The 27,382-nt window shown below is 46.5% G+C and overlaps 1 protein-coding gene across 20 annotated transcripts in view; it reads left to right on the top strand.

The window, feature by feature from the left end:
• MAP4K4 (mitogen-activated protein kinase kinase kinase kinase 4) overlaps positions 1-27,382 on the top strand; it is a 151,681-nt gene that overhangs the window by 81,857 nt on the left and 42,442 nt on the right. For 19 of the 20 annotated variants that reach the window (XM_040536048.1, XM_040536056.1, XM_040536098.1 and 16 more), the window contains exons 4-10: positions 14,596-14,721; positions 15,513-15,623; positions 18,539-18,629; positions 20,212-20,342; positions 22,736-22,790; positions 24,693-24,771; positions 26,769-26,944. In XM_040536048.1, coding sequence (XP_040391982.1) covers positions 14,596-14,721; positions 15,513-15,623; positions 18,539-18,629; positions 20,212-20,342; positions 22,736-22,790; positions 24,693-24,771; positions 26,769-26,944 — 769 coding nt within the window. Of the gene's footprint in view, positions 1-11,631; positions 11,665-14,595; positions 14,722-15,512; positions 15,624-18,538; positions 18,630-20,211; positions 20,343-22,735; positions 22,791-24,692; positions 24,772-26,768; positions 26,945-27,382 lie in introns of those variants that run through there. The other variant, XM_040536092.1, reaches the window with a different exon arrangement.

Below are 27,382 nucleotides of genomic sequence, written 5' to 3' on the forward strand. Positions count from 1 at the left end.
GTCTTCTCTGTAACTCAATAATACGTGGGATGAATATGGCTGTCGAAACTCAAGGGTGTTCAGGAGCTGTATAGGAGACAGCAGAGATCGTGCCTATTGCTAAGGCACGATGGAGATCAAAAAGTCATTTGAGATTGAAAAAAATAATAATAACAGTTAGTATCAAGCCTACATTCTTGTGAGTTTTCTACATTTTTTCCGTGTCTTAGTTATCAGCCGCTCGTGATGGATTGCTGCCTCTTTTGTATGGGAGGTCTAGTGCATAACCATTCACAAAATACCCAGCTACCACTAGTGCAAGTGGCTACTCAGAACATGTCCATGTTCAAGCAGCTGCAAACACCCGTGGCTTCAGAGCTGTTGTGTCCTCCTTGAGCAGTGGCTGTCTGATCTGGACTGGCTGATGAGCAGTGGTTTCTGGTGCAGCGGTGGTTTGTCTAAATCTTTGTCAAAATTTTCTCCTTGTTGCACCGTGCTTGCGGGACTGCTGTGCTTTGGGCCATCACTAGAGGGCTTCGGAGAGAGAAACTGATTTGCCTACTGCGCGATGTCAAGAGCCAGAAGTTTCTTCTGAAGGCTCATAGGCAGCAGCACAGCACTGACCTCTGAGCTAATGCTAGTAGCGGCTTGCCGGTGTTGAGTAGTGTTGAGCGTTTTTTGCATCTTCCATTCGGAGAAACTTGTTTCATCATTTTTTTTTCCTTTTTATCCTTGTTTTTTATCATCTTTGCAGCACGAATGGTAAAACAGGGCCTTACTTGGCCCTGTGGGGACTTACCTATTGGGAGGGTAACAGCAGAGGAACAGCTTTGCCATGTCCCACACCTCCCCAAAGGGAAGAAGACATGCCACAGGGGTTGTCAGTGTGGCACGTGCTTACTCTAAAGGCCAGCACCACAGAAATGTGTTGTACAGAGGTGGTGAAAACTGGGTTGCCGCTGTTGCCTTGCTATCCGTGCTGCAGCCAGGTACAGCTCCTGGGGAAAAGCATCCGGTAACGAACCAAAGGGATGAGGGAATAAGGGCTGTACTGTATGAAAGACAACCTTAGCTGGGTGTCTTGCTTTGAAGATGTTTGCCAATAAGTTGGAGAGTTGCCCTCAGCCAAGCCCGCTTTCAGTGAGGAAGTTTTATAGGTCATGAAAAGAGGCAATGTTCCGTTTTCCACAGCGCCTTGCTTTTATTGAAGCAGTACACGTGCACTGTCGTCATTTCTTGTGCTTTGGATCAGAGGCTTAATGCTCGCCCAAAGAGAGTTCCGAATTTCTTCGATGTCTCTCCGTGGCGTGTGAACCTTGGAGCACATAATGGCCGCAACTGAAAGCCAACTGCTGGCTCTGCGCTCCTGATCGCTCTGGCAGGAACTTTCGGATGCTTGGAGACTGCAGATGGAGCTGATCTGGGGACAGCGTTTTTCAAAAAACAAAAACAAAACGAAAACCAAAGCACCCACAACCTTTGAACTTCTTTTAAATTACGTTTGGCTAACTTTCTAACAGGCTCCCTGTTCGTCCTTTTCCTGTTCTGCACCCCTGCCCCTCACTTTGGTAATTCATGCCAGCCGCAGCGCAGCTGAAGGACTTTCTGAGCGGGGTGTCATTTGTTAGTAAACTGGCAAAGGCAAGCTTAACCAATTTCACCAGCGCTTTCTGCGAGGCTTTCCATTTCGATTGGGCTCTGGGCTTTCTGCTCGAGCCTGTTGCAGGGACAATGCTTTGGGGAACCGCAGGAGAGGAGCCTCCAGCCGTGACGGGCTTTGTTTGGATGCAAGTAGTCTGGCAGAAGCTGACCTCCCCAACACATGGTCTTTCACTTAGCTGCCTTTCCCCGGCTATTGGAGAGGCCTGATTGCTGTGTGTGGGATTTCTTCTTCTTCCGCTATGCTTAGTAATGTTTCCAAACCGACCGGCGGCTCCGTTCCTTGGTGGCGGAGCTGGAGCTGGCACGTTTGCTGTGGTCTGTCCCTTTGTGCATGGCTTCATTGTCAGGCAGCCCCGCTCTGAGCAAATCCGGTGCCTTAAAGCATATCCTCCTGAATTTTGAAGCTCTGCACGCAAGCCAGGTTTCCTTGTTCAGATGTAAATGGCCCCCCTCCCCATCCCCAGCTCTTTGGCTGGGCTAATTGCTCTTTGTTCGGTCTCAAATCAGTGTGATTAAAGAAAGATTTTTCAGACTGTCACTTCGTCATGTTACGGGACCAGCATAGTAAAAAGTTGTAATATCTGTTAGGGTGAGTACCCCGAGCATAGAATTACAGTCCTTTTCCTGCTTATGAATCATCTTCCCAAGAGACCCTGTGGTGATAGCGTTACTTTTGTTTTAAAGGAAAAGTCCCTGAGAAGGAGGCTATTTATTTATTCAGACAAGAGAGGCCGTCTGTTGGTTTTTGTGTGTGGTTTTTTTTTTTTTTAAATGTGCAACTTTTGAATTCATCCTGGAGCAAGGCGCTGCTCCAGACGCTAGCCATGAGCATGGTTCCCATGCAGATGCCGGCAGGCTTGGCACAGGAGATGTCCTGGCCACTGGCTGAGGAAGCTGAAATGCTAGCCTTTCCGAGGGAGGTCACATCGTTCCCGCACAGCAGGATTTCAGCAAAACACGTTGAGTTTGCAGTCAAGCTGCTGAGTGTCACTTTTTGACGGTGGAGATGAGGAGGAGGAACGAGCTGGCGTGCCTTCGTTTGAAGGCTGCGAGTGCTGGAAAACGAGGGCGTGAAGCAGCCCGCTCGGGAAGCAGCTCTGCAGAGATGTGCGTGTGTTTTCTGCTGGTGTAAGGGCCAGCAGGCAGCCGGGCTGCAAGCCATCGTGATGTGGCGCTTGCGGGAGAGGATGCTGTTTGTCTCCGGGCATGCTGTGCAGGAGCGGGCTGCAAGGCTGAGCTGCCTCAGGGGTGAGGAGAAGAAGAGAGCAAAGCTGGTTCAAGCAGACCCGCCTCGCGCACATCCTCTCTCTGCCTGCCTTTTGTTTTGAACATGTGCAGTGCCCAGAAAGAGGAATAAGCACCCGGCCAACCCAGCCACCCCCGCACCACAACACCCGGCTGGTGGTGCTCCCCCCCGCCCCGGGGACGGCCCCGTGTGCGCCTCCGGCTTCCACCCTGCCTGGTTTTTGTTTCTCTGTGGGGTCCCCCGGCCTCTTGGGTTTCTTTTGGAGGCTTTGTGATTGATTTAGAGCTGGCCTGTGGAGGGGGTTTCAAGGTGGGGACTGGTGGGAGCCCCGGTTTTGCAAGGGGTGGCAGCCGGGTGATGCCAGGGGCTGGTGGCAGGGCTGGGAAGGGGGCTGTTGTCCTCCAACTCCAGCCATGCAGCCTTCCTCTGTAAGCTGGGGCTGCCAGCGTCTCAGCTCAAGGGAGAGCCTTGTGCTGGGATCGAGGATGTTTGTTTTTAAATGGGGAGAGAGATGCCATAGCGGCTCTGATTTCTGAGGTGAAATACTGTTTAATAACCGCAAGCCTGTTCACAGCCCAGCAGCAGAAACAAACCTGTACTGTAATGTTAGAACCATTTATGTTTGCTCCAGTCCTATTTTCTTGGCTGTTAATCATGGTCTCTTTGTCACCTGCCCAGCTAAGGGTAAACATCTGGGGTGTAATATTTTCTGCCAGCATTTATTGCTTTTATTTATCCCAGTGGAGGCAGAAGGAGTTTTCGTCTCGGGCAGGTAAATAATTAGCCGGCTGTCAGCAGCTTCCTTGCTTGAGAGGGGGACAAAGGGAGAGAAGGGGCCGTGACGTCCCGTCTGATAGATGGACACGAGCATCTTGTGGCTCTGTTCATTGTTAATTCACTCCTGCAGCACCGCTCAGCTGTGAGGTTTCCAGGCGTGCTTGGCAGCCCCGACAACAAAAACATCTGGTCCAAGAATATAGTTCCCTTCTGCTGGCAGCTGCATGAAAATGATTTTGTACATAGTGGCGCGGTGCCAAATGCACTTACTTGTACACTAAAGTGCACAGCCTTTACAGCGCTTTGGCAGCGCCGGGTGATTTTAAATGCCGTGCGTAAGTCAGCATGAACCTACCGAAGAAAATCCAAACCTCAGCGAGCGTTTTCATAAAGAGCTCGCTTATCGAGCGTGCACAGCCGTGGACGTACCCCCGTACCTGTCTAGCAGCTGCTCCCCTCCGACTACGAAGGAGAAGCCTTTTGGTGACAGCTCCAGTTGTCACCTGTCCTCCGGGAGGGTTTGGCACCAGCATGAAAGGAAACGTGCCCCTCGCAGACGTCCCCGAATTCGATTCCTCCCGTCGGCAGTCGCCTTTATTCGCCGCTGATAGAGGTTGTCCGTCTCCTCTCTTGTTTTAGGAAGGACCTCCTGCGTGCTGAAGAAAACGTTAGCTGTGAATCGAGTCGTTTGTGTGTCTGCTGGTGAATTGTAATTTGAGTGATTGGAGCTAATAATTACGGAGTCATCATCATCATCTTGTCAGTCAGATGTAAATCGTTCTGTAATGGATTTCCTTTTTGAAAAAAAAAGCTGTGTTTTTGAGGACGAATTTGTTTTAGAGGTGCAATCTCACACACTCATCCCATCGAAGAGATGCCCCCGAGCCTCCTCTTCTCCAGGCTGAGCTGCCCCAGCTCTCTCAGCCTCTCCTCCTAGGAGTTGTGCTCCAGTCCCTTGATCATTTTGGTGGCCTCACATTGGACTCTTGAGGCCCAGTCATCTTATCTCCATGATTTTATTGTTCTGTGTGTGGTCACGTTTTATCCCAGATGTAAACACTGGTCACCTCATCTCCTCAGAGCCTTCCCCTCCCGATGCCGACCCGGCCTTGCTGCAGGGCCGTTTTCACCGGTGTCACCTCAGGCGGGTTTCCCGGCCTCCCCTCTCTCCTCACAGCCTCTTGGGGGCCCCCACACGCAGCTCCATTTTCTCCTGGTGGCTCTGTCTCTCCTCCTGTGAGAGGAAAAGGTGCTTGGCCGGGCCTGGTCCTTGGCCCACCGCTGTCACTCGTCATGGCCGGCCCCGTCGGCACGTAGGGCAGAGGAGGAGGCCGCGGGTTACCTGCGCAGGCTGAGCGGTGACTAATGCTGGACCAGGGGAGCTGAGGTGTTCAACCTTCGGGCAAAGATTACCTGAAATTAAGACTTGCAAGGGCTTGCGCGTTCTCACCGTGTCATTCAAGCATGTTTGTAAGACACATGTACAGATCGGACGATTCATTTTATTCCTGCGTAATTTACATATTTTGGCTGGCTCACAAAAGAAACCTTGTGTTGAATAAGTCGGATCATGATCTCACACCAGTCCTTGCTTACAAGGAGTTTTTTGGAGGCTGTACCGTAGCCCAAAATGTGAAGTTTTCCTTTTGTGGATGTAAACCAGAGCCTATGTTAACGGCGGCACGTACGACAGCCTTTAAACTTGGGTACGAGCTCCAAATCCGGCGTATTACGTTAGATGTTTGGGGATGCGATGGCTGTCTATTAGATGGTGTTTTATCTGGCAGGTGTATCTCAGACAGACTTCTTTAAGAAAGAAGCGTTGAATCTTTTTCTTCATAGCATGGGCTCAGTGAAGTATTTCACATTATACAGCTGGCTTGGTGGGCTGCAAAGAAAACTCAGTAATTCTGCTTTTAGGGCTTTCCTCAGTGCTCATTTTCCGACAAAATGCAGGGCTTTGTTAGTGCTGCACGCAGAGTTTTAAATATTTGGAAAGAAAAAATGCAGCCCTTGCAACATTTTAATGAGGAGGGTTCTTAATTAAAGCCTGGACGACTTGGGGAATGCAGACAGCTGAAGGATCAGCAACGTGCTATGAAGCTCTTCCACCTACCAGTTGATTTGGTTTCAAAAGCCGGAGTTGATAATAAACCTTGCAGTCTTCCAGCGCCTGTTTGCTGGCATTTAAGAAAATGGGTGATGTTGCTAATGGCCAAAGCCTGGATTCATTTTGTCTGATTTTAGGCACTTGGTTGCTGTACTGACGCTTGGTGCACTGGGTACCCACAACGTAGTGTTAGGGGACGGGTCCGTGTGCCTGACCAGGGACTTGTCCTAATGTTACTGGCAGGACTTTGTCTCCTGGAGATCAGAGCTGCTTGCTTCGTGGCTGCCAGCTGCTCACTGCTGGCGGTTGTGAGGGTGCTGGTTTGCACTCTCCCACCTTTTAAAATCCTTTCTTAAAGTATAATTGATTTTGGAGTACCATCACCTGTCTGCTCCCTCTGTTTCACAGAGCTGTGTGTTTTCTTCTGGCCTAAATGTTACGTACTAAGCAGTGCAGAGCCCTTCATTGCTGTCAGGCATGCGATGGAGCTTCTGAATTTCTCTTGTCAGCTACTTCTCCAGCCCAATCTCTTTTTAATAAAGGATCTATGTGAAACAGCCCCGAGGAAGTGCCAAAGTGGGATTACTTTTCCTTGTTCTCCTTTGTTCTGCTCCTGTTTGGGTGTGCATGGTGACAGCTTTTGGTTTCACGATTGCAAAAGGCTGGTGCTTTTTTGTTTGTTTGTTTGATTGATTGATTGTTTGTTTTTTGTTTGGTTTTAGACAAAATGAAAGAGAGGTTGTAAAAATCTTTCTTCCCTCTTCATCTCTAGAACTTGTTGGTTGGTTGGGTGTGAAGAAAAGGACTGTTCTGTAAGGAAATTGTGTATTCATTTAATTACAGGTTATCATGACATGTGTAATAGAAGAACATTTGTGTTAGGCCAGAACTGCCATTTTTAATGTATTTTACCTTCCCATCTTAAATTTCTGTTCATCTTAAATTTTCTGTTTGGTGTTTTACACATAGGAAGCACACTTTCAGTTGTGTCAGCCTCGTTTTCTCTCTTCTCCCACATGTTTGCCTTCTGTCCACTTTCCTCAAATTTTAGGCTTAGTTTCTAACCAGAACTTTAATTTCTTGTTGAGTCTCTTCGGCTGTATCAAATCCATGGGACTTGGGCACCTTTAACAGGTCCAAGCTGTGTCTTGACTGCACACCCAGGGAAGGATGTGTGTGTCTGTCCCATTTGGGAAGGAGATCTGCCATCCAGATCTTGGGGGGACAGCAGCCAAGTGGTATGAAGACACCTCCCTTGGCTCTGTCACCCCCCACCAGAGATGCTGCTTTCCTTGGCATCAAAAGCCTACTGAAATTGGAGGTAGAAAAGCCACACAACATTTTTGCTTTGTGTATGAAACTGTTTTCTCCTTGGCATGTAAGTCTCCTTTTTTTCCTTGAGCCCAGACCTTTGTACAAAGCAAACTGCTTTATTTCCTTTACACGCAGATTTATTTTTGATACCTCCTAGCAAGGGTTTAAATCTGAGGTTGGATGTGGAATTGTATGGCAACGGGCCTTTTTAGCGTAAATAATAGTAGTGGAAGTAGGGTACTAACCTTCCCCTGTTTTATGTGAGCTCTGGCGATGTCAGTACAAGGCTAGCTTGTTGCATAACTTGTAAACAGTTCAGGCTTGATGAGAATGGATAATTGAATTTTAGAGGTGAGATAAACACGCAGCCTGAGCAGGAAACTCGTCTAAGGAATCGTGACCAAGGATCAAGGGGCCAGCCTTGGAAGTGGTTGCAGGGATTTGCCCTTAGGAGGTTCCTCCCTTGGTTGCCTTCTGAAAAGCCTTTGGTGTCCTGGGGTTTTACCGGGGGAGGTCAGCAGCGGTGCCTTCCCTGTGCCTTTATTCGGTGACCGGCAAAAGCACCAGGGGCACGTTGGGCAAGAAAGGAAATATTGTTGTCATCGTGATTGGCAGGGGAGGTGGCTCGGGAGAGACAACGGGCAAGTATTGTCTTCACGTGGTTTTTGGCTCCTTCCTGTGCACGTGATTCCCTCTTGTGTGCCTGCACAATGCTGCTTCACAGGCTCCTTCAGGCAGCACTGGGACCCTACTGGAAAGCTCCCCGTCCCTCGTGCTTCTTTGTCCGGTTAACTTTATTGTTGCTTTATGGCTGCAGCCTCAGCAATGGCACCACCGCAAACAATTTGGCTCATTTTCTCCCTTGTTTCAGAGGGTGCCCTAAGCATGGAGTAGAGAGGGTGTTGTGCCAAGGGGACACAAAGCGCCCTCTGTTTGCCATGGGTTGGGAAGTGTGTTTTTAACCTGCTTGATGAAATCTTGCGACCGAAGGTAACCAAACATGGTCATAAGGACAGGCCTGTTCTCCCAGCCCGGCCTCACAAAAGTAGGAATTTTTTGACCCTTGAGAAAGCATCCCTAGGTGTCTTTTGCCGCTGTGCTGCTCAAGCAGGGCACTGTGGATCTGCTGCTTCTGGCAGCTTGGAAGCTCCCATGCAGCTTGCAGTGACAAGATGGGCTCCAGGAAGCTTGTAACCACCAAAAACAACGGGGGGCTTTCTCTGCGTGGGCTGCACACACCGCCAAAGGGCAAAGTCGAGAGGCACCCTCACAGCGATGGTGGGGGGATGCTCAGCACTCCCGTTACTGCTTGCTGGGTGCCTACCGCTCCTGGGAGATTGGTGGGCACGTGGCATGACAGACCCTTTTTCCTCAGCACAAACAGCCTGCAAGCTTTTGGGGAAAAGCACGTTTAGGACGGACTTGAAGGATGGGGAAGAAAATGAAGGTGCCGATTCCAAGGTGGGAAGAGTGAGGGGCCCGTGAAAGAAGGACCTTGCACATGTGGTGGGACAGGCACAGTGAGCGCCGGGGGTGAAAAAGTAACGGAGGAAGGAGACAGAAGGGAAATGAACTCGTACGAGGTCTTTAGCATGAGGGTAACAAAGCTCAAAGGCTCTGTAAAACACTCCAGGACAGACGGGTTGTAGTAACAAAGTTGGAGGCTCTTGTAAGTTAGCATTTAGGAGGCACTGCATATGGACTTGTTAAATGTTTACTGCATGTCTTGATTAAAGTCTTCATTTAAACAGCTTAGGCTTTCCCTCCCAAGAAGCCTGCGCTTTTTGAGGAACTATTTTATATCACATTCCCCGTTCCGACACCATCGCGGTGTTGGAAAGGATTACGTTTCTCCGCGTTGCGTTCTCAGCACCGCAAGCCGTTCTGCTTTGTATCAACTTCCTACCTCGGCAGGCTCTGGCAGGGACTTGCCCAGCGTTTGGGATCTCAGTTTTATTGTGGTAAGGTTCCTCCCAAAACTGCAATCTCCTTCCCGTCTTGAAGGCAGTACCAGAGCTCCTGGGTGAAATACTGCGCTGTGTGCAGTACTGCCCCGGCTCCTCTTGCCAAAACTTCCCCCCCGTGTGTGAGAACTTTATTAACGGCTGTATGTATTACGGATTCCAGTACCAGAAAAGGTCACCTATTGTGCTAGGCACTATTCAGGCTCTCCCTGTTCTGGACGGATCCTGCTTCGGATGGACGCAAGCCAGGCTTGGGGTGCGGGGAAGGAGGGAGGGGAGAGGATGTGACACACAAGGAGAATGGTGGTTTGCACAAGTTGGTGTCACGAATTATCCGGGAAGATTTTTGTTTGCGTTTGGTGCCTCTTAGGACTTTTTTTGGAGGGTGGAGAGCAGCAATGAGAAGGGGGAGGAAGGGGAAAGGAAAATAAACTGGGTTTCTTGTGGGCCTCTCCTGTTATTTTGGTTTTTTATTTTTTGAGCTTGCACATTATGGGGGAGATGGTGAAAGAAAGGATCTCTGGTGCCTCTGGAGGCAAAACAATTTCCTCGCCACCATCCTGGGGGCTGTGGTTTAGCGCTCCCTGCCATTCTCCTCTCACAGAAGAGGTGGGCTGACGCTGCTCTGTACCTCTCTGCCTGCATCTGAATTCTCCCATAATTGAAGGATTTCCAAATCCCACAAGCTGCTGCTGGAGCTCGTGATTTGTAACCAGACGAGCTCGCTCTGACGTCCTGGGTATGGCGTAAGCAGCTGCTGTTCTCCAGGCAATGCAGCTCTGGATAGGAGCTGGCAGAGCTTCGTGGTGGCATGGGAAAAAGCAAAGAAAAGGAGGCCTGGAGACTCCCTTTCCCCCTTTGCCTGCGTGTTTGGGTTTCCACTACTGGGGAGCGTTGCTAGTTAAAACACTCGCTAATAGCTTAAAATCATTGCGTGGCATCTGTAATGGGAGAGCTGAGCTATTTGGCTGCCTCATTTCTTGAATCAAAAAGGAAGGTTACCGAGGGAACCAATTTGTATGCCTCTGCAAACCGGCATAGGGCAGCACATAAACTACCTGGGAGGGTAGATAATCTTGCTTTTACCTTCGTCATGAAACGTTGTTTGCTTTAACCTTGCTTGGCCGTATTTCCCCATTCATGTTACCCATCGTCTTACAGTAGGGTGTAAGAAACGTTTTCTGAAATTGTCCTGGGTTTCTCCTCTGCCACCAAGCCTGGCAAACAGCACGAGCTGCTTTTCAAGATGGCTCAAGAGGTCAGGCAGCTTTTCCATCGAGGGGAGTGGGGATGGAAGGCCACCACAGACATGCCCTGGGGTATTTCCTTGCTGTACCTTTAGGTTTCTGCCTTCCTCTCAGCTCCTGAAATAATCTCTTTGTGCTCTAGAGCTTGAAAAGCAACACTATTGCTCATCCTTCCCTGGGCCTGTTTCTCTAAGACAGATTCCTGTAGAGGTCTCATAGCAATTGCAGGGCAGGGACAGGTCTTGCTTGCTCAGTCCTACGAGGTGCACAGGCAATGATGTTTAGGGACTGATATAAAATTGGGGCAGGCATGGAATGGTTTTTTTTTCCTTTGCTTGTTTCCTTTTTCTTTGAGAGGTGCCGTTCCTCCTCCTCCCTCCCCAGCACAGTGTCCCACAAAGTGCTTATGAATTCCTCACCTTCTACAGAAGAGTATAAATGCACAGGATTTTCTTGCACTAATGACGTGGGGGCTTACCTTAGGAAAACATGCTGAAATTGCATAACCGAGCCATTCCAGTTTAATATTCCTCACTTCGGTCTGCCCTAGTAGCTTTTATATGAGGAGGAATTACTCAGGTTAGTATTGCATTCACATGCATCACCATTTACGAAGACCAGATAGAAGTAATAAAAGCAAGCAGTTGATTCACATGCACAGAAAGAATAACCACGGATCTGGCAAGCAGCGTCCTGAGGGAAAGGATGCTCAGGACTACAGCAGCAAGGGGGCAGCAGCACTGGAGCCACGAGGTACTGTGCTAGGAGGTGGCCAGCCTGCTCTTTGCTGTCTTTTAATGCTTAATGCAGGTGGGTGGAGAGGAGCCCAGCACTGAGCGGTGGGCGCACATGTGGGCGGTTTCTGCTCCCCCAGGTGAAGGCCTTTTGGTGGAGCAGCATCGCATTTAGAAATTCCTGGAGGTGCTGGCATGGCCGCTTAATCGCCAGAGGGAGATGCGTGGAAAGGGAGAGGAAATCCACTCCAAGCCCCGTTGGCTCACGTGGCTCCTGCAAAAGTATAGCTTGCTGCAGAAATTGCCAGCAATCAGACGTGCTGCCACAAACAGACAGCGAGCGGAGAAGTATAAAACCCTTGCACCAGCCCCATCGCAGGCCCAGACAAAGAGGGTTTCGATGGGAGTTTGTATCTGCAGATAATGGCTTAAAGTGGTAATTGATGCCAGCTGCATAAAATCACCGGGAAGGGCTCACCAGCTGCCTCTCTCCTCCAAAGAAAAAAAAAAAGGCTGCACTTTTGTAGCCCTTCAGGAGAGCACCGGTCCCTCTCCCCAGTCAGTTTTAATTCTTCCCTTTGTGATCCGGGCGCCTCCAGGGAGCTATGTCAGCATGCCTTGGAGGGAGGAGGTGAGGGAGCTTCCTTCCCCGTGTCCCTAAATAAATCCCAAACCAACGTGGGGGCTGAGGGTGCCGCCAGGCTGCGGCCTGCTCGCCCCGCGGCGCGCGTGTCCGCCAGGAGGGCTGTGCGGAAACGCTCTGATCCGGTGCGATTTTGGGGCGGGATGCATCTCGCCCTAACGCAAGACATCTGCGGGGTGGTGTCTGGATCCTCGCTGATGACCTCATCCTCCTTTTGTGCCGGGGGGGGGGGGGGGGGGGAGAGGTAAACACCGGCAGGGCGCGCGTTGTTCCGCCTCCCTCGGATGTCGGCGGTGGGGTGACATCGGTTGTACCCTGGAAAAAAACACTCCCGAATCTGTGAGACAACAATTTTTTGCTCTCTTTCAATTTATTTTTTTTTTAATTTTGCACGCCAATTCCTGTACCACAGTGCTAGTGCAGCATTCTCTGTGCTGATTAATCCTCGCGGCCCTTCCTGTCGCCACAAAGTCCTCGGGACTCGGTGCCAGGGAGCTATCGATCCCCGCTGTCAGTGGGCTCCTCCAAAGCCTGGCAAGAGTGACCTAATCCATTTTTTTTTTGCAAGGGGGCATTCAGACCGGAGGTGAGACGCTCTCCTGAGCTGTGGACAAATGCTCTGTGACAGCTCAAGCAGCAATTTAGCACCCATGTATATCAGCCTCAGGTAGGGGAGGTGCTTGGGGTTGCTGCAGGCCGTGGCGTGGGTGCCTTGACACAGCCCCAAGGAAGAACTGAAGGAGCAGCGACAGCCTGCAGGCTGCTGGGTCTCCCTGTGCCCTTGGGGTTGGTTTTCCTTTTTTTTAAATCTTTTATTTTGGTTTGCTTGCTCTTTTTTTTTTTTTTTTCCCCCTTCCAAAAAAGATCCTGTCTAAGCATTGTCATTCTGGCTGTTGCTATAACAGATAAGCAGGAGCAACCTTTAGGACATCCTGCCCATTGTATTGTCAAAGCTATTGTGTTCATGTGCTGAGGGTAGGAAATAATTTTCGTATGAAGAGTCGGTACAAAACAGCAGATTAATCCAATTGCAGATAGTAATCTGCCAGGGATCAAGTCCCAAACTAAGTTTACACATCTCTGTTTACACTCTAAGTTTAACAGAGCTTCCTTTGCAGTTTTTTGCCTAAATGCAACGCTCAGCCTGGTAGTTTCTCGTGCAAGCACGTGCACTTCTACTGCTACTCCTTCGTCTTTTTTCTTTTTGTTTGCATATGGACTAAATAAAAATATCACACAACAGCACCGACAGCAAGAAGCAGCTGAGGAAGCCCCGAGTTAGCTTTTGGCTCATGGAGCTGTGCTTGTAATAGTGCTCTCTCCCAGGGCTGCTGTTCGCTGGGAACTTTGATTTACAAGATTATTTTACTGTTTTGTTCCCCGTTCCAGCAACGCTCGGTATTTTACTTTAGAGAAGCTTCACGGGAAGGTTTAAGAACAGTTCATCCCTGGTGCATTTGGGGAATTCTCTCGTGGTAATTTATGGGTGAGCGGCGCATCCCGGTAGTGGTGTATTTGAAATACACCACGTTGCCTTTCGCTGAGGCCGTGCGCGCCAGCGCCTATAAGTAGTTAACACGTAGTTAGTATTAACATCTGCATACCTTGTCAGTAGGGTATTTGATTGCTAGCGTGCTGCAAATTGCAAGGAAGTTCACGGCTTGAAATGTTCCCGTGTAATCAGCTTTGACATTACGGGGTAATCAAAACACTCGCTGCCGCCTCGGCCGCCTGCCACCCTGGGGAACAGGGGGTGCAGCTCCTTCCTGAAATCAGCTGCAGGCAGACGCTTGTCTCCTGGGGCTGCAAGGCTGCATAAATGGGCAAATGAGCTGTCTTTTAATGTGCAGCCCTGAGTTGTGCTGAATTAGGGCTCCCGCTGCCCTTAGGTGAGCTAAGAGAGCGGCAGGGAGCGCGCCGGTGGTGGGAGCGGGGTGGTGTCTGCTCCTGCCTCTCCCCTGTCTGCTGGCTTGCTGCTTGGACCTCGTCTCCGTATGTGTTGTCTCCAAAGAGCATGTGGGTCTTTCCATCTAACGTGTCCGTCCCAGACAGCTCTTCTTTGTTTTAATTTTTTAATGCTGATCTCGTGTGTGGCGAGGACAACCTCCCTTCACCTGAGCTGCTCTCTGCTTGGCACTTCACAGAGGAGGAGCGGGGGGAAATCCTTCCTCTGCCTTTGTGTTGCGGCATCCTGTTTACCACTCGGGCTCCGGACCCTCTTTTCCTGATGCACTTGCTCTTCCTCCGCTGAGCCGGAGGGAGGAAGAGGAGGAGGAAACCCGTGCACGAGGCAAACGCCTTGTCGGTGCAGGGAGGGAGACTCCTGCTCTCCACCTCTGCTTTGCTGTGGTGGGCTCCTGCCCTTCCCCACCGGTGGCAATGAAATAGGACGGGTTGAAATCTTCAAAGTTAAAGGAAAAATATGTTTCAGTGGAGGACTTGTTAGTGTTAGGCCAGAGGTTGGACTAGATGATCTTGGAGGTCTCTTCCAATCTAGATGATTCTGTGATTCTGTGAAAAAAAATGAGGAAGATGGAGATAATACTCCTCTCATAAACTCACAGATTTTTCTGGTTTTCTTGTTCTCTGGATTACATAGAGGAAAAGCCTGTTGCATACGTGTTTGGTTAAGGCACTATAGGCAGCAGGTTTTTAAACAGTTCCTGTCCTGCTTTGTCGTTGGACGAAGTCCAGTGCATCCTTCGTTTGCTTCTTGCACTACCGAAGACTTGCGGAAGTACAGGTCTGTTTCAGACCATCTCCATAAACAGGATTTTGTTGGCATGAACCAGAGATGTGTTTACTGAGCATGATGCTGTTATAAATTAAACTTTTTAAAACTACTTGTGTTAAAGAGAAGAGGAAGTAAGTCATGTACATGGTGTATTAAACACGTTTTTTTTTTTCTTTTTTCCAAAGGATGAAGAAGAAGAAATCAAACTGGAGATTAATATGCTAAAGAAGTATTCTCATCACAGAAATATTGCAACTTATTATGGTGCTTTCATTAAGAAAAGTCCTCCAGGACATGATGACCAACTGTGGGTAAGCAAATATTTCTCAAGCACGTTCATTAGCCTTTCCCTTTCGGATATAATTTGAGGATGATAGAAACATCGTTATGCAAAGACAAACTAATAGAATTTGGTGCTCGCTGGAACAGATAGAGAGGTGAATCACATAGGCTAACGTGATGGCTGAACCAAGATTTGCTATTAGCAATGGATTTGCTCTTTAAGTAACTTTTTTCCCCATTTCCCAGATGGATGGTAACATGTTTCATGGGAACAAGGCAGACAGGCTGAACAGTAAGAATGTGTGGCTGTAAAAATAAAGCTGCACTTGAAAATTTTACCCATTACATTTCTTATGCCGTCTTCTCTGTACCCTCTAGTGGACTGAAGTTTGGGTTTGAAATGGCAGTGTACAGACACCAGTGCATGTTCTTGTCTCCCATAAATAAGTGGGAATTATAGAATACGATGTGTTGCAATGGTGTGGTCAGCTTGATTCCTTCAGCATTGGATGTGCTCTTACTTCTGTTACTGCTAATGCATTTTGCATAGCTGAGCAAATCCAGATTCCCAGTATTAAATTACAGTGATTAAATCAGTCCTTGAAAATGTGGTAACTAATGTGAGACATATTCCATATATGTCTGACACACATTGGAGACATTTGTTTTGGATCCGCTTTCCAGGCAGAGAGGTAAAATAAATGATACTTTGTGCTTCGTGAGGGTTTCCCAAATCAGTGCTGCAGCCTGATTATTTTGCTTCACTAGGCGGCTGGGAGCTGTGATTAATGTGGGTTGCATGCTGGTATTTGTTTTGCAGCTTGTTATGGAGTTTTGTGGAGCAGGCTCTATCACAGACCTCGTGAAGAACACGAAAGGGAATACTCTGAAAGAAGACTGGATAGCATACATCTCCAGGGAGATTCTCAGGGTAAGGAAAGTAGTCCACTGCACTTGAAAACACAGGCAATCTTGCAGATATAATCTAGCTCCTGGTTCTGCAAGAAGCTGTTTCTGATCAATCCTCTTAGCCAAATCATTGTTTGACGAGCGTGTAGGGGTGGATGGATGTCTGCTCCGCGTCATTTAACTTCATCTCCTACGCTGGCAGAAAGGACAGGAGGTGCAGATCCTCGCAGACTGTGTGCGTCGTGCTGCACTGTAACAGCAGCCTTGCAGAGAGTAGCAATTTTTGGTCACGAGAAGCCAGCATATGAACCAGAGTCCTTACCTATTGGAGAAGCAGTGAAACAGTGCCCTGCGTGCCTGTAAGATGCTTTTACTTTGGAAAAGATATAGGTCACAACAGTGTCATAACACGAGAGGGTACAAAATGGGCTGTTCCAAATGTGCTTGCGGTCATCTTTCTCTGCTCCCAACCAAACCTGTGGAGGAAGGGAGCTGTTGGCTCAGGCCAGCCGTCGGGACTTGTGTGCCGCGATGTGCTCGCACGCTGCATGTTCCCGCAGTCTCTCTCGAGCAGGCAGATACGTCACACATGCGGCTGTGCGCCGTAGAGTGCTAGCATACGGCTCTGCAAAAGTTTCTCAGGGAGAGGGATGCCACTTACCAGTTTTCCTGAAACTGAAGCTTTAACTAATTACGCCTCATATTTAATTTCCAGTTGGTACAGTTAAAGTGCTTTTTGAATTGGCATGTTTGCAGCACTAAGTAAATCTGGTATGATTTTCCTCGTGCTTCTTTGTAAAACAAATTGCCTCCTACCATTACACAGTGTGTCTGTTCAATTGCCTCATCATAAATGAAGTTCTGAGGGCTTCATGTTAAAGGAAACCACCAGTGGCTCTCGCATAAATCAGTGCTGCTGTTGTCTGTGCTGCACATCGGCTCTGTCTTGGTGATTTTTAAGATGATGGAGACATATGATTGTGGTCTCTTGCTCAAACTCCATCTGCTAGGAGAGAGTTTGGCTGTTGAAGTTTTGGCTGGCACGTTTTAAGTTGTTGTTTACTAGGAGGAAGAAAAGTTACTGTCATGAATACCTACTGATGGTTGTACTTCCAGTCAAATGGGTAGCATACCTTAATGCGAGGAAAGCTAACTGCTGTAGTACTGAGTGCTGATCTTACGCTTGACTTGAAGAACAACTGTGCAGCCCTGGAGGTATTGCATGTAGTCTTGCATTCATCCTAAGTTCTCCTTAGGTGAGGTGGTAGAGGCTGGCTTGCTGAGAAGACGGAAAAAGGTTTTCCTTCAGAAAAGAGTTACCTGAAAGCTGTTTTCTTGTGAGACATTCGTAAAAGGAGCCTCAATTGTTTGCTAGCAGGAACTGGAATATCTAGAAAAAAGGAATGCTAAGTTCACATTGCAATGAAGCATTGCAAAACCTGATTTGACACTGAACTCATCAGTGATGGAAGAGAGAGGTTGTGTAACAAAGAGCTAAATGAGCTAAGGTGCCAAGATTTGCGCAGGTGGAGACACAAGTGAGAGTCTCCTGTGTGGGTCGGAGGAGCCTCAGAGGACTCACCTGGGGTCTGCAGGAGATTCGAGATGTTGCCCCTCAGTCTCATCGTAACCTCTCGAGAACCTGAATGTGTTTTTCCAGTAAGACTGGATTGTACCCTGGAGAGAACGTATGATTCATGTGATTATCTCTCTGGCTGGGGCAGCGCAGCGTAAGGCTTTAGAAAGTATCCTGTGCGAAGCCGTGGAAAAGCCTTCGTTCTGGTGAAAAACAGGACCACGCTTCGTGTTAACAGCCAGTGAACGGTATCAAGGACATTACCCCTTCATTTTGTTAGTTTGTGACATATGCAGGGAGGAGCTGTGGATTATATTTTTTGTCATGCTCATTAACTGTTTCAAAAAAAGAAAAGAGCCCAATGGTTCTGTAGGGAAACTGGTAAACGATCATTTAATGAAGAACATGTGTTAGAAAATATTGCTTTACAGCAAGCACTACTCTCTTAACCTTTTGCAGCTGTAAAGGTTCTATTGCTTTATTTTTCATAAAACATTTAAAGTCTACGAGGGCAGCACGAACAGGCAAGACGATCCCACCAGAGACTACAGTTTTCCAAGCAGAGTGCCGAGGAGAAACCAAAACAGGCAGTTGCTAAGAGGGTTGCCTATTGTTCTACCAATTGCATTAGGGAGTAAAATGCAACATATGTCTTGCCCGGCCCTCCCTCCACATGGCTAACACTTTGGGGCATGCATCCAGGTGCTGTCTCAACAAAAAGCACCGTATGCCAGGAGGTTTTGTTTCCTTTGGAAAGTATAACGCTCACTTTTTTTTTTTTTTCCTGAGGAACAATTATCTAGCTTCGTATTTATGGAAGCTAGATAAGAGGACTCCAGCTTTGCAACACAGCTTTTGTGTGCTGTCGGTATTCCCTCACCCTCAAACATAAATGCTAGCCCATGACCATCCCACCTCCTTCTCAGGGGACGTATCTGCATGTTGGTGCTTCCTCCTTTCTTCCTCCTGCCCCCTTACTAGACTAAATTCCAATTCTTTTAAGGGGGATTCTGTGCCTGTCAGATGCCACCGACGTGCACTGACACTGGTGTCATTTACAGTGTCATTGTGCCGAGACTTTCTGGTCACTGCACTTCCATCAAGTGACAGCTGAGACGTGTTTGCACAGTGCGTGTGCAGCATGGGCACAACCTGGGGCCTTGTTCCCTGCCTGGTTTACCAAAAGCTGAGCGGGTGGAGTGCTGCTACAAGGCTCCCGTGGATCGCAGTGCATGTGTCTGCTGAGCACAAGCCCACGCACCAGAGCACGGGCTGCGGGGCTGGGAGGCATGGATCGCCTGCTGCTGAGCAAAAAGCCTAACTCTGAATGTCATCTCCTTCCTCTCTTTTCCCTACTGCAGGGGTTGGCACATCTTCATGCCCACCACGTGATTCACAGGGATATCAAAGGGCAGAATGTGTTGTTAACAGAGAATGCAGAAGTGAAACTTGGTAAGTAGGCAAGCACGTCCGCTTCCCGATTCATCCAACCTTTGTTTTTTCTTTTTTCTGATGTTCCCCGGTTAGTTTTGTTCTTTAAGAGCCCTGCAACATATTCTTAAGCATGTACACTCTGCCACTGCTCTCATATGGACCGAGACTCCATGTGTATTTTCTCCTGCTTCAGGAGACTGGAATGCAAGTAGCTGCATTTCATTTGAGGTTGTTGGCTTTCTTACCAGAATTGGTGAGTGGATGGCTTCGTGTCCTCCACTGAGTTGTGCATGACGTGGGTTGGTTCTGGTTCCCTTTATTCTGGACTCAGGAGGTGATGAGAGTCACTCCTGCTTTTGGCTTGAACGACAACGGCACCTGCTGTTCAGGTTCTGGGCACAAAAATGTGGCCTGGGTGTCACCCTTGAGGGAGCACTGGCATGCAGTTCAAAATGCAGGTCCAGCTCTGGCATGCCTGCTGAAAGCCGTGCTCATCCCATGCCTCTTCTTTCCTCTGCAAGTGGACATCCTCCTTTTTCTTTTTCTCCAATCTGTCTCTTCCAGTTTCTGAACACTTTAACCTTTTGTATTTGCATCACACTGCATTCACCACCTTTTTTTTTTTGGTTAAATATAGAGCCATGCTGAAGGCCTCCCACCCAGCCCACATCCCTTCTGTTTTGCATTACACCTTCCTGCAGCACGAGGCATAGGAAGATGTCCTGACTGCTGGAGGAGGAAGCTCTCTGGAGAGCTTTCCTCCTTCTGGTCCAAAGTGGAGCACAGTAGCTCCCGAACCGTTGCTCCCACAGAGCTTGTCTCCACCAGTTTGTCTGTGTCTCTTAAATGATGGATTCTGTGAAGCAGCCACAGCCCTCCCTTCTAGAGCAGACACAGTTAGTGGTACGGAAAAGCGTATATCACATGTGAATGTGATCACAGCAGTGGAACTGGGAGGGGGAGAAAGTGAAAAGGAGGAAAGGAGGAAAAATCTCATGTAATGAAATGGGCATCTCTGTTGCAGCCCATGTGCTTATGTGCTCAAAGTTAGCACCTCTTGAATAATCTTCATCTTTTGTTCCTGTTGACACATCTGCTCTATTCATCAGAGCAGAGAGCAGCTCACTGAGCAACAAATGATTTTTGCTGTCCAATTTTAGAGCAAAAAAGTTGGACAGCCAAAAAAAGGAGACTTGTTCTCATGTGGTTTTCCCATGGCGTGAAAGCAGAGTCTGCCTGAGTAGACAAAGGTGCTTGGCTTCACCAGTTAGGAAGGGAACGGTCCTTCCTCAGCCTTCAAGACAGTATTTTGTAGCCATACCCGCCCTTCTGGGGAGGAGGTGATGCTGCACAAGACAGGTTGGTCGGAGGTGCAGGAGAGGTGCTCATACCGCTGCTGTGTCTCCAGACGCTTGTGGCCTGAGCACGTTGCAAGTGAAGCACGGTGACTTGGCTGCCTCTATATTAATCATCATATTTCTCTTCAGCATGGTCCTCCCTTGTGGATCATCCACCTGGTCTTATTTCCAAACCATCTTACAGAAGTAATCACGGCGTTATTTTCCCCTCTGATTTTATTTTAATCTTTTCCCACCCGCAGTGGATTTTGGTGTGAGTGCTCAGCTGGACAGGACAGTTGGCAGGAGAAACACTTTCATTGGAACTCCGTACTGGATGGCTCCAGAAGTTATTGCCTGTGATGAAAATCCAGATGCTACGTATGATTACAGAGTAAGAGAGCCCTGTTCAGGGAAAAAAAATACACAAATCAACACACAAAAACCTTACCTTTGCAGCATGAACACCTCCGAATGATGGTAGTTTGTGAGATTTCTTATGCTTTGTAAGAGTAATTCCATTTTGTGAAGGTACATTTTGCTACGGGAGTACGAGGTATGGATCACTGCCAATTTTATGACCTTTAAAAGTTGCCGTGACTTTTAGTGTCCTAGCTTCGAGGCAGAAGGAGTAGGACTTCAGTGTACTGCAGGTACTCAGAGAAGGCAAAAAAAGAGTTTAACTGGAGATGCTCGTGTTCTCAATTTGTATAACGTTTGTACTTTAAATTGTCCCAGTTACTGTAATAATCCAGAACAATGCATTTTAGGTGTTGCCTTAAATAGAACCACCGTCTGGAGAGCTAGTGAAGTGCAGAAGGAGGTGTTTAAACTGTGCCTGTTCCTGATTTCAGGATACTAATACGTGTAGATAAAAATGTACCCATCTCGGCATTTCTCAACAAAGATTATTTTTCACATAGTTTGCCACAAACAAAAGATTTAATTACTGCAAAACCACAGTTGGCCTGATGGCATTTACACTACCCTTGAGAATATTATGTATTCATATTTGAAGTTAAATTTCTCTGGTCAAAGCATCCTGTAACCTTAAGGGTACTTCTCAGCTTGCTTTTATAAAAGCACAAAGGAAGAAAAAAAAGAGAAAATAAGCTTTTAAAAAAAATCTTCACTTAGACTCATGCAACTATTCCAACTTGTAACCAAGAAAGGCAATAAAGCTATCAGAAAACCAGTGATTAGGGTCTTACAATGACTATTGGGTCTGGATATCAATTTGCTAGGATTGGTGATGGTGTTAGCTATCAGTATGGCTGTGTATGGCCAAATTTATTGAAAAAAAATAACACGGGAGATTCGAATTGGTGGTTTTGTGCCTTTCGACTAATTGATCAGATCGATCCTATTTCTGTTGATTTAATCACTTTTTACATCCATCAGCTCATTGTAATAAAGATAATGCTTTAAATCTTTGCAGGTAGATTTACTAGGAAGGTGACTTATGATTTAGTAAAGGAGAAGACTCGTCTGTTGTATTTGTTAATGCAGTAGTGATGTGAGAAGGGATTCCTTCTCTCTGAAAACACGTGTATATTGCTCCTGGTGGAGCCTGTAGGGAGCTGAAGCAGTTGTCTTTCTATCTTATTTTTATTTATTTATTTTTCTTCTTAGAAAATTCATGGTTGAAGCTTCTGTAAGACCAGGAGGCTGTGCAGTTCAGCTTAAATGGATAGGTTGGACCAAGGGAAATGATTGCATTGCTGGGTTTGAAAGTGCAATTGCCAGACTGTTAGAAATTCTCCTCTGTCTGTTGTACAGAAGAGCTTATTTGCTCTTTAATTTTCACTTTTTTATAAAAAAAAAAAAAACAACAATATTATTACCAAAAATGAACACTGCTTTTCTCAAGAACAGATCTGTACAGTGGCTGTACTCCTTTCTGCAGCCTCCTCTGCTGTTTTGCCCAATAAGTTGCAGGAGTCTCTTGATTTTGTCCCTTGTCAGGACTCTTCCAGCTGCTGCCTGCACTTGATGATCCTGGCTCTGGATCTGGAGTAAGTGCAGTTACCTGCTGGTCAGGGACATTATCCAGAGGTAATACCTTGGAAGGCTCCCACTGAAGGCCTCTTGGTTTTTCTTGAGGCCTCAAGCAAAGATGAGGTGGCAGGGATGGACTACGTGCTTTGGCCACAAGCATTGTGCCAAAGAGAGGCTTCTTACAATTTTAGCAGTGATGGCTCTTCCACTATATACAACTATTATGTGATTATATTATTATTTAGCTATTACTGCCTAGAAAAAGTTCAGGAATGGATGTATTCCACTAATCCGTATTTAGACACTCAAAAAGACCTGAGAGGTTTGGGGGTTTTGCCCCACAGTTTTTTGTCTTTCATTTTCTTTGTCTTCTGTTTGGTGGAATACGCACAGTGTTTTCTGTGAGTCTGTTACACGGAAACGTTCAGTCCCTTGTAAGCAAGGGAATACTGACAAATCTGTTATTTCATAGACTTATATTTGGGGCAAATGTGTTTCTTTTTGTCCTAACGTTAATATATTCATGTGTTATTAGAGTCGTTTGCATATTCTGTATGATGCATGTGCATTTGTGTATGTATATATATAAATGCACATACATTTGTGAATATATATATATTTATTATATGACAAGTAGCATTTTATGAAACACTTAAAGAAAAAAGTAGCTTGTATTATTTAAATAGCCTTGATATTTCATTACAGTTTCACCCTCTGCAAATAGTACTCTTGCTGTCTGAACGGGTAAATCTACCTCCTAACATATGGTCTCTGTCTCTTTTTGCGCAGAGCGACCTTTGGTCTTGTGGCATTACAGCCATCGAGATGGCAGAAGGAGCTCCCCGTAAGTGATACGTGTGCTTTTCCAGCGGGCTGATTAAGGCTGAAACATATACTTAGGAGATGCTGGTCGTAATCTAAGCCTGGCGTTGAGGTTTCTGAGAGTGTCCTCCTGTTATTTCTGTTCTCTTTGGTTTTGCCTGCCCTGTAAATACAAAATTCCCTAAATAGCAACACTTTTGATAAAGATAGGATAGCGCTTAAGCACTACAGTGCAGACTGCAGTAATTTAATTTCTATAGCAGGAATATTTGGAAGGTAATCAAGCGTCAGACTTCCTTCCTATGGGTAGTATATTGTCTTTTGGAAGCGTGTCCCAGTTTGTGCAGGGGCTGGCCTGGGATGTTGAAACCTCAGCTGGGGAGAGGTGCAGTGGGGCCTCGAGAAATTCGACCTTAATGAAAAAAGCGCCTGTAGCAATCTTTTCTGTGTCGCCTTTCCAGCAGGATGGGTAATGCTAACATTGCTTCTCCTTTTGTTTCACCTCATCAGTGGGTGGTGTTGATCTTCCTTAAAAGTGACATGACTTAAAGTGTAAATCCATCTTCAGCACAGAGCATTGAACTTAATGCTCTCTGCATGAGAACACTCATGAGTTGACGTGGATATTTTTGAGAGAGAAACACGCATAACTTTTGGTAGCTTATTTTCCCTTCATATCTTTATTCCTTCTGAATATCAAGGCAAACAGCAGATATCTGCAAGGAGCACAGAAGGATTTAAAAAGAAAGAAGGCCTGATGTTTTTGTTTTTAATGGTAGCTTTTATGAAAGTCCTCAGTATACTGGCAAATATTTTTGCTCCCACTCCTAGATGGAGATTGGGATTTAAAACTGGCAGCCTAAGGTACCCAAGAGTGAACTGCAATATAAATATATATGTATTTTTTTACATGTAAACAAACACCACCACACCACAGCCCAGCTTGAAACCGCTGTCTTTGAAATGATGAAGGTGAAATGACATATTGACATTTTACTAACTAAAAAAAATGGTAATTTCATTATAGCCTCTGCCAGATTGTTGTTGTTATTAATGCAAAATTTATAAAATGAAGCAACACATTCTTGTTTTGGTTCATATTGTAGGAGGTCTGATTTTTTTTGTTTTGTTTTTTCCTTCCTAATTACACATTTGCATGAATGCCCATAGGAGAGCTGCTCGCAGGACACCTCAGCCAGCCTTGTGTTAACAGCATTTGAGCTACCACTTGACCTCCTTTTTGCTTTACCTTTTTGTTCAGAGCACTAGGTTGCCTGGGTGGCTGTCAATTAAAAGCTGTTTCAGTGGGTTTTGTACGCTTGGAATTGGACAGAAATATTTCTTTCATTTCCAAACTGAAGCAGAGCTTGGCCACTCATCACGTAAAATCACAAGAAGGGTGTTTGAGAAGTAAGCAAAGATGCAATGTAAATTCTAAACAGCTCTTGCCTTGGTTTGTCCACTGGTATGTGGGGTCTGCCTCTTCCTCCAGAGGCAGCTGAAAATCCCATCTCTAAGCTTTGTGGTCTGGTGGAATACACAGGCATCCAAGGAGCTTCTCCACCAACGTCGTGGCCCCTTATCTTTGAATCCTGGATCCCTGTCACTTCAGTCTGTTTCTCCTGAATTTCTGCTGTGTGGAAAACATTACCTCTTCCTGCAGAGATTATTGAGGCTGAGATTGATGGTGCAAGGGGTCAAGTATGGGCAAGTGATAAAAATGGAGGATTTGCTTCTAGTGTCCTTTCGTGGGCATCCTCCTTCCCTGCTCCGTGTCCGCTCTGTCTAATTCCATCTGCTATGTCTGCTGCATGTGTGGTGGGGATAGTAGGAATGTTTGTGGAAGCTGAAGCCATGGTATTGACAGAGAGCAGCTAAGCCAATGTCTACATCTTTCTGTTCACTTTTGTTTTCTTTCCTCCAGCGCTTTGTGACATGCATCCCATGAGGGCGCTCTTCCTGATACCCAGAAACCCTCCCCCACGGTTAAAATCCAAGAAATGGTACGTATTAATTGCCTCTGGTTTGTAACTCCTCTTGTGGCGCGATGTTTTCTTGTGTCTCACTGCATGCCGTTCTGTTACCGCGTCCACAAAATTGTAGAGACTTGTTAGCTGAAATAATTTGTTGTTATCTCCTGTGCTACTGAGTCAAAGCATAAAATAAAAAGTGTGCATTGTTTATTTAGTTCTGTTTGTCCCAGAGAAATTGTATCTCAAATTCTGCAAAAATAAAAACCTACCTTTTTTTTTTCTTGGCAGAACAGCATCTGTATTAAGGTGACAACTGGAACCACATTTTAAAAAATAAACTCCCGCAGCACTCTTAATATGCAGTATGTTTTCTCAGATGTATCATAACACAGAAACAGAGCAGTACTATAGCATTCTAGTTGCTAAGTTGAAAGGAGCTATTAAAACTAATGAAGGCTTTTACTATAATTATTGTAAACGATTGAAATTGAGTGTGTGCTTCTTGCCAGCTGAGAAAAATCCATTAGTATCGGAGGATTTCCTCACAGTTACTGGTTATGACTGGCACGTATGAAATGAAAAAAACTCCCTAGGAAGAGGTTTTGTATAGATTGAATGTGATGGCAGGATGCTGTGATCCTGTCAAAATACTGAAGTGATTTGACTGCCTTGTCAAAAGCAACATAATACAGACTTGGCTTGCTTGCTGGGCTTGGTCTTTGCCTGGATTGACTTATTCATGAACTTGTACTGCCAGGGCATCCCTCTCCCTCTCTCATATGTGCTTTCTGCATGTGTTAAAGGGATAGAGATGCATATACAGTATTTGCATGAACATTTCATGAACCTTTTTATTTGGATTCATAACATTCTAGGTGTGAGGAATAACAGAAAGCAGCGAGGTTACCTTCAGTTGAGCCTCCTGGATGACACTAGGAAAGTGAAGCGATGGGTGGGAACCATTGTTGGTTTTGCATTTAACCATTTAATGGAAGTGTTTGCTGCCCAGGCACAGGAGCAGTCTGAGAGCACCAAATAGGCTAAAAGTGAATCTGGCCAAAGCAAGGACTGCTGAGATTCAGCTGTTTTTATTTAGTGTAGTCAGTGGCAAGTTATGAGAAAATAGACCAAATGATGAAAAATACAGTTGAGAATATTTTCATTACTGGCATTTTGCGAGGCAGCTTGTTTGGTGACTTCTGTCTGGAGAGGTCCTCTTGCAAGAGTTCAAATTAATTGCAAATTTAGAAAGACAGTGCTCCAGTTTGACAAACTTACATACCCTGTCACTTTACGTGGTGTGCAGGAGGAGTTCAGCTGGGTTTATGCCCTTCAAATTGTGTCAGTGAGAATTTGACCCCACGTGCTGGTGTTGAACAGCCAACAATGTTCAACACCCGTGTGTTGTTCTATGAGGATTTATTTGTGTGGCTCTTAAGGTGAAAATTAAAATAATTGTAAGCTCTCGCAGACCTATCTCAGTGAGCCCAGGTGCACGTAAAAGCAGTGTGGTGCTTCTCGCATTGGTGAAATGTTGGCAGCAGCTCCTGCGGCTTTCCTCATGGCTCGTCTGAAGTAGACATGCCCTTAGATAGCATGGGCAGGTGGAGACACACCAGAGCTGCCCTGCCTGTGCTCCAAGCAAGCTGGATGCAAGCCAGCACTGGCCCAGAAGTAGCAGAGCTGGGTTTGCATGATCTGCTTTCACTAATACATCCTGCCTTTCAGGGCAATTATGGCTGTGAAAGAGGGCACATTACTGCAGGGCTGTGCCAAAGTGCTGCAGGTATGTCAGCATTGCCCTGTGTCCATCTAGCTTGATGTTCAGCTGGAGGACGCTCAGCTCTGTTTTGGATGCACACTTGCAGACAGCACTTGTACCATCCTCAGGGACGTGATGTTCTGTGGAAGGAATTAAGGAATTCAAAGGAAATAGGCTTTGGGGGAAAATAGAAAAAAAATGTTTGAGCTGAGTTCTAGCTGTGATCTTAAGTTTTGCTTTTTTTCCCTCCTTCACGTTTTCTCAGGTCAAAAAAGTTTTTCAGCTTTATAGAAGGCTGTCTAGTGAAGAATTACATGCAGAGACCTTCTACAGAACAACTGTTGAAACATCCGTTTATACGTGACCAACCAAATGAAAGGCAAGTTCGAATCCAGCTTAAGGACCATATAGACAGGACCAGGAAGAAGAGAGGAGAAAAAGGTATGCAGCTTCTAAAAATCCAGTCTTGCAGCTTATTAAAAATAGGTATTTGTGTCCTACTTTTTCTTCTAAATCCCCACCCCTAGAAAAGTTCCAAACAACCCATACCCTTGAGAGGTTCTTTTTTCATTCACGTGTTGACTATCAGCAGACTTTTAGGGTTTGTTCTCTCTATCTACAGAGAAAATATTGGTTGCAAGTGTCGTATTTTCAGAGAATTTAAATTTACTCTCATCTAGGCTATGCCTCTTCCATGTGAGTGTTAAACAGTAGTCAGGAGGATATTGGCATATATGCCTTTCCCTTTTTCGTTTTGTAGTAAGTTAATTCCTGGAATGATGCCATAAATCAGACTCACAGGAAATAACACATCACAAGACCTATGAAGCGAACGTCTTGGGCAGCCTGTATTCTTTGTTCAGGTGGTGCCAAGGTTTT

Source organism: Cygnus olor, chromosome 1 (genome assembly GCF_009769625.2).
Source record: "Cygnus olor isolate bCygOlo1 chromosome 1, bCygOlo1.pri.v2, whole genome shotgun sequence".
NCBI lineage: Eukaryota > Metazoa > Chordata > Aves > Anseriformes > Anatidae > Cygnus > Cygnus olor.